The 7,500-nt window shown below is 44.0% G+C and overlaps 1 protein-coding gene across 1 annotated transcript in view; it reads left to right on the top strand.

The window, feature by feature from the left end:
• The window catches only part of palmdb (palmdelphin b), an 80,006-nt gene that overhangs the window by 26,201 nt on the left and 46,305 nt on the right, over positions 1 to 7,500 (top strand). The window contains exons 4-5 of the mRNA XM_072451212.1: positions 1,140 to 1,264; positions 5,208 to 5,322. Of these exons, the coding sequence (XP_072307313.1) occupies positions 1,140 to 1,264; positions 5,208 to 5,322 (240 nt within the window). The remainder of the gene's footprint in view (positions 1 to 1,139; positions 1,265 to 5,207; positions 5,323 to 7,500) is intronic.

Genomic DNA, 7,500 nt, shown 5'->3' with positions numbered 1-7,500 from the left:
TGTTGTTAAAGTGCCTCTGCATGAACAATTCCCATCCTTTGGGGAAGAAAACCCTGATTTGAAAAAGAAATGGGAGGCTTTCTGACGCATTTATTAAAGCAGAACCAACTTGAAATAAAACCATAAAGACTTCACCCTCTGATTAACATCCACAATCCCAACCAAATAAACACATCCTAATCATGAACGTACATGACACACGTTGTAAACACGCCACATTGTTGCTCTGGGCTGATGTTCCACATTCACTCTCACAAACACATTCTCTTTCATACACCAGCTTACAGCGGGTGAGTGAAGTGTCTTGCCCAAGGACACAATGACAGTGTGCACTTCTGCCCCACTGTGGCACCATTCTAGATTCTCCCAGTCTATGTTTTGTTTTGTGGCCGAGTGGCTAAGGCGGCAGCACACATGCCAGGCTCCCTGTGCAGCCGGTTGGATTGTTGTAAGTTTGAATCCTGACTCTGACAAGTGGATGTCTTCCCTTCTCTCTCATCCCCATTTCACACTCAGCTGTTTAATCAAGTCTATGGGTAAAAAAAATCCTTAATCTCCAAAATTGAAAATTGCTGTATATTTGGCTTCGTCCATCTTCTGAGCAGCTTCTCTGTCGCTGCTGAAGAACAGCAGCCCCACAGCCTCATGCTGCACCACCATGTGTGACAGTGGGCGTGCTGTGTTCAGTCATGTGCTGTGTTCATTTTCCACCACACACAGTCTTTTGTTTTTAGCCCAAAGTACAATTTGGAGTCTGATCAGACCAGAGCGTTCTCCCCAATATTCTCTTACAGCTGCATTTATACAGAGATTAGACTGCACACAGGGTTAACTCTATTGAAGGTCAACATTCAGTCTTCATCAGGAAACTTCTGACAGCAGCTGGTTGCAAACTGGCTGAATACTTTTGCACGCAACACTTTTAATTTTTTTTTATTTTAAAGAATGAAAATAATGTAATTTCATGTCATTTCCTTCCACTTCCCAATGTTGCCAAAAACTAATGCAATGTCTGTGGTTGTGATTTGGGAAATGTGGAAACTTTTGCAAGCCATCATCTCTCTCAGGCATTTTCCGAGAGAACTCAATAAAGCAGGATCAGAAAATGAAATCAATATTTACTGCTGTGTCTTCTGTAGAAGAAGTCTTTGAGGGAGCAATGGCTGATGGATGGTCTCCAGTCTGAGGAGGAACGGGAGGCCATGAAGATCCAGGCCCAGGATGAGCTGCAGCGGACAACCCAGCTACAGAGCAACATCCTCGGGTAAGAAACTACACGTGACCCTAATACCTCAGGTCAGTAACTGTAGAGTACACGAGGCCCAAACAGAGCAGCAACATCACATTACTTCTGGAAGACGAGTCGTTTAATCCCTCATTTGTCCAGGAGTCATTCTCAATCTACGGATCGAGTCTGGGAACTCAGATATCAATCCTTCTCTGATAAAGGGTATTTACAATTTCAGTTGAGACTTTTGACTACTCTTCTTTGTCTTAAAGTGTTGCCTGGTTTAAAATAAACAGGGATTTCATGTTGTCGAAAAATACTGTTATCGACAGTTCTGAGACATAAGGGATAGAGGCACCACTTCTTCTAGGTTCTATTTCCCTTTTGTCCCCTTATGAAGAGAAGAAAATCCATGCCAGTTACATCGCCGGGTTGATGTTTCTGGAGCCCCCCAGCACTCACACTTTTTGGGCTCTGGAACCCATCTCCTCAAGAGGGGCTGGACGCTCCAGTTCTCTGGCGGGAAGAGGAGGTGGGCTGGTGTGAACATGCTCATAGAATCAGAAAAGGGTCGCTATTGTCAGTGAATACAATTAAAAAACTAGGAACTTGCTTCAGCATTAAGGTATTACCAAATTTACAGATTGTATGAACAGTGCAATAAATGGTTATTGGTATAAATAATGGTTAAAGAGTCAGGTGTTACGTGTCCATAGGTCGAATGGCAGAGGGAGAAAAAACAAACAAATATAATACAGTGGGGCAAAACCAATTGTGCAGGTTCTCCCACTTAAAAAGAGAAGAGCGGCCTGTCATTTCCACCATAGGTAAACAGAATGAGAAATGTACATATTTCCCAGAAATACCATTGTTTGACAGAGGTCAAAAGTGTTCTGTAAGTATCCACACAGTTTTGCACATTCATACATAATTCCTCTTGAGCAGTGATGTTTTGAGGCTGTCACTGGGCAACTCAGACTTTTCTATGGGACTGAGACTGGCTAGGCCACTCCATTCCTTACAAAGTAAGACGGTGTGTTTGGGATCATTGTCAAGCTGAAAGACCCAGCCACGTTTCATCTTCAATGCCCTCGATGATGGAAGGAGGTTTTCACTCAAAATCTCACGATACATGGCCTCATTCATTCTTTCCTTCACACGGACCAGTCGTCCTGGTCCCTTTGCAGAGAAACAGCCCCAAAGCATGATGTTGTCACCCCCGTGCTTCAGAGTAGGTATGGCGATCTTTGGATGCAACTCAGCATTCTTTCTCCTCCAAACAAAGTTGAGTTTTTACCAAAAAGTTCTGTATATGTATCAGTGGCGGCCCGTGGGTCTGCGGCTTGGGCCTTCAGTGAAGTCCTACACAGTCCCACCCGAATGAATCCACCTCTTATTACCATTGTTATGATGCCATGGCTCTATACACTATACATTTAGACAGAAACGCAGTTTAAACAGACGTTGCTTTACCTTGTCTGCGCTCCTGCTTCGCACGTTCTTCGCGCATTCTCCGCGCCGCGCGCGCCAAGCGTTGTCAACGCGTTTTCAACGCGGCGATGTCCAAACTTTGAAAGTGGGGAACAAACCCGCCTGTGACAGGCGTTGGCGTCAGACGACTTCTTCTTACAATGGCTAACTTTTCTTGAAAAGTTCGTCTTGAGAAAGGCGTTATAATTATATCCTCGACCAAATCGATATATTGTCCTCGTTCCACATTGTGGGTTGAAAAAACAGCTTAGTAGTACAGGATTCATGTGTCTGTCACATCCAGTTTCTTCGTTCAGAGTTTCTGAGGTTCTGAGGTTCTGGATTGCCCCGCCCATAGGACCTGCTTCTCAATATTGGTGATCCAATCAAAAGACGTGCACGTGATGCACCTGCTGCACCTGCTGCACCTGCTGCACCTGCTGCTCCTGAGCAAGCGGACGTAGCAGACGTACAAGAGCCAACTCTAAAGCTGATTGGTTGTCACATCATTTTCATTCACTTTAAGCTACAAGCACCAGCTCTGTTGAGTCTGAAGGTCTGAGGGCAGATTTTAGACCCCTGGCAACACATGAGGCTGAATATGATTGGATAAAAGATCTAACATAAGACCAGCCTCCAAATCTCAACCTGGGGCAGAAGCAGTGCAACAAGAGGAAAGCCATGAAATGAGGAGTATAACTCTTACTCTGGGAATCATTTAATAAATATTTGTGGGAATATATATATATTTTAAAATTATATTCTGATTATGTTTAGGCTAGCAGAGAAGGCCTTGCTGGTCCTGATGGCCCACCACTGATATGTATATGTAAATGTATATATATATATATATATATATATATATATATATATATATATATATATATATATATATATATATAATATGTAAATGCATATGTAAATTTATATGTATATGTATATGGAGTTCACCCCAGTGTTGCTGTCCTACGCCCTCAGGTTGGGAACAGGTCTCTCACTGTTGTGTCGGCCTACGAGTGGAACACAGGTGCAGAGTGTCTTCTTAGAGTCTCAGGAGGTGTATTGGATAGCGCACCGACAGAGGAGGGGGATTTCAACACAAGCCAACGGCATTGACACCTGGAGAGGGGTGATTGTGAAGAACGGCCTCCCTGATCTGAACCAGAGCGGTGTTCAGTTATTGGACCATGTTCGAGCAGAGTGGTGTCCATCAGTGCACGTGGCAAAACTGTGGAACAAACTGTGGAACAAAGTGCCACTCCTCATAAGAAAAGCCTCCTCACTGCCTCTTTTTAAATCTCTTCTTAAAACCATCTGTTTTCTCTGGCTTTTAACACCATGTAGTGTGTTGATTGTATGTTTTTATGTGTTGGGAGGGCAGCACCTTTTATTTATTTTATTTTGTTTATTTTTATTCCATTGATTTTAGTGTGTTTGTTTGATTTAATTTTCTATTTGATTTTGTTTTTATATCTTATTATTATTACTTTTATCCTATTTATGCCTCTGTAGTCTTTTACCTTGCTGTGAAGCACTTTGGAACCCTCTGGTTGTGTAAATCGTGCTATATAAATAAAGTGGATTGGATTGGAGTGGCACCAGGACATCATAGGCCGAGGGTCAATGATCGACTTTGTTGTCATGTCATCTGACCTTCAACTGCGTGGTTTGGACACTCGAGTGAAGAGAAGGGCAGAGCTGTCAACCAATCACCAAGTGGTGGTGAGTTTGATCCGTTGGTGGAGGAGGAAGCCGAACAGACTTGGAAGACCCAAGCACATTGGGAGGGTCTGTTGGGAACGTCTTGTGGAGCCCTCTGTCGGCAGGGTCTTCCACTCTCACCTCCAGCTTCTCCCAGATCCCGGGGGAGGCTGGGGACTTTGAGTCCGAGTGGACCATTTTCTCTGCCTCCATTGTTAATGCAGTTGCTTGGAACTATAGTTACAAGGTCTTAGGTGCCTGTTGTGGGGGCCACCCCCGAACACGAGATCCCCTGGAGGAGCTGGAGGAAGTGTCTGGCGTGAGGGAAGTCTGGGAGCCCATGCTTAGACTGCTGCCCCCAACTCCCGGCCCCAGATAAACTGAAGAAGATGGATGAGCTCAAATCCCCCGTCAGACATTGTTAGACATGTCATTATAATGCCAATTCAATGACGCTCAGTCCACAAAACATCACTATTAATCCAGTTTGAAGCGTTCTTTACAAAAATAAAACATTACGTGAGTTTGTTTTATCCACGCTGGAAGAGCTGGTTAAGATGCTGCAGATTGTTGCCACAGTGAACTCACTCATATTTTAATATTAGGGATTTCGTTTTGGCTGAAGTTCAAATTGAATCAATTTATGAATAAAGTTTAGACTACAACAACGGGAAAGTATCTATGTAGTTATGTAGTAGTATACTGTATGTTGTGCTGATTATATATTATCAAGCACCTAAAAGCCTTCATAGTTTTCTGTTATTGGACGACACATTTGTGACATTGTGTTTCTGATGTTGGTGTTCAGAATGGAGAAGGAGATGGAGGAGCTGGAGGCGCAGGAGCTGGAGCTTTCAGCCAATGAGGAGGCCATTCTGAAGAGGCTAAAGGAAGTGGAGCGCACCACTGAGGACATCATCAAGGTAACATCATCACTCAGCCGGGTCAAATGTTCTCCATCACAAATCTGGGTCAAATGTACCACCATCACTCAGCCGGGTCAAATTTACTCCATCACAAATCTGGGTCAAATGTAACACCATCACTCGGTCGGGTCAGATTTACTCCATCACTACGCCGGGTCAAATGTACTCCATCACTCAGTTGGGTCAAATGTACTCCGTCACAAATCTGGGTCAAATGTAACACCATCACTCGGTCGGGTCAGATGTACTCCATCACTCAGCTGGGTCAAATGTACTCCATCACTCAGTTGGGTCAAATGTACTCCATCACAAATCAGGGTCAAATGTACCACCATCACTCAGTCGGGTCAAATTTACTCCATCACAAATCAGGGTCAAATGTACTACATCACTCAGACGGGTCAGATGTACTCCATCACTCAGCCGGGTCAAATGTACTCCATCACTCAGTTGGGTCAAATGTACTCCTCACAAATCAGGGTCACATGTACCACCATCACTCAGCCGGGTTAAATGCACTCCATCACTCAGCCGGGTCAAATATACTCCATCACTCAGACGGGTCAGATGTGCTCCATCACAAATCAGGGTCAAATGTAACACCATCACTCAGCCGGGTCAAATGCACTCCATCACTCAGCCGGGTCAAATGTACTCCATCACTCAGACGGGTCAGATGTGCTCCATCACAAATCAGGGTCAAATGTAACACCATCACTCAGTCAGGTCAGCTGTACTCCATCATAAATCAGGGTCAAATGTACCACCATCACTCAGACGGGTCAAATGTACTCCATCACTCAGTTGGGTCAAATGTACTCCATCACAAATCAGGGTCAAATGTACCACCATCACTCAGACGGGTCAAATGTACTCCATCACAAATCAGGGTCAAATGTACCACCATCACTCAGACGGGTCAAATGTACTCCATCACAAATCAGGGTCAAATGTACCACCATCACTCAGACGGGTCAAATGTACTCCATCACAAATCAGGTCAGGGTCAAATGTACCACCATCACTCAGTTGGGTCAAATGTACCACCATCATTCAGCCGGGTCAGATATACTCCATCACAAATCAGGGTCAAATGTACCACCATCACTCAGACGGGTCAAATGTACTCCATCACTCAGTTGGGTCAAATGTACTCCATCACAAATCAGGGTCAAATGTACCACCATCACTCAGACGGGTCAAATGTACTCCATCACAAATCAGGGTCAAATGTACCACCATCACTCAGACGGGTCAAATGTACTCCATCACAAATCAGGGTCAAATGTACCACCATCACTCAGACGGGTCAAATGTACTCCATCACAAATCAGGGTCAAATGTACCACCATCACTCAGTTGGGTCAAATGTACCACCATCATTCAGCCGGGTCAGATATACTCCATCACAAATCAGGGTCAAGTGTACACCCCTATACATCTGGCTCAATCACAAAATGTACTGGGGGTCAGATGTACCGGAACACAATTGGGTCAAATGCACCACAATCATACAAAGGGTGAAATGTATCCAATGATACAGCAGGGTCAGATGTACTCCCTACTTTCACTTTTCCATTAATATCCTCTCTGGAAATATGATGTGTTTGTTGCTGCACAGTAGTGGATAGTTTGGCGATATGCCTGAAAGTACTGCATTATCTATATTATTGTGATGTATGATGTGTGAATATACTTTGAGGATAAAAAACATGCCGCGGTTGTTTATATTTACCAATGAGTTATAACTATCATGATATCATGACGTCAGCCTCTGGTTCACGTATGACTGTGTTCTGTGTATAACGGTCAGAAATGTTTATTACGGGGTTATGAGTGTGTACACTAACAGTACTTTGCGTGGTGATGTTCTAGTGTTACTCACGTGTGGTCGAGTGGTTGTAAGTCGCCATGACAACCCTATTTGTTTGGACACTAACTCTCCCATTGAAAAATTATGTAAGTGCGAACTCGTGGAACGGTACAATGCAGCATTATGCTTACAAACACTACTACTACTACTGCTGCTGCTACTGTTACTACTGCAATGGTAAATGGTCACATTTATATAGCGCTTTTCTACTGTCAAGGTACTCAAAGCGCTTCACATCAAGGAACCAGTCACACATTCACACCCCAGATGTTCGCAGACACTGGGGGGCGAGTTGGGTTAAG

The sequence above is a fragment of the Eucyclogobius newberryi genome, unplaced genomic scaffold, assembly GCF_026437365.1.
Source record: "Eucyclogobius newberryi isolate DKJ021-1_F unplaced genomic scaffold, fEucNew1.0.hap1 SCAF_18, whole genome shotgun sequence".
Taxonomy (NCBI): Eukaryota; Metazoa; Chordata; class Actinopteri; order Gobiiformes; family Gobiidae; genus Eucyclogobius; species Eucyclogobius newberryi.
This window is presented reverse-complemented; position numbering and strand designations above follow the sequence as displayed.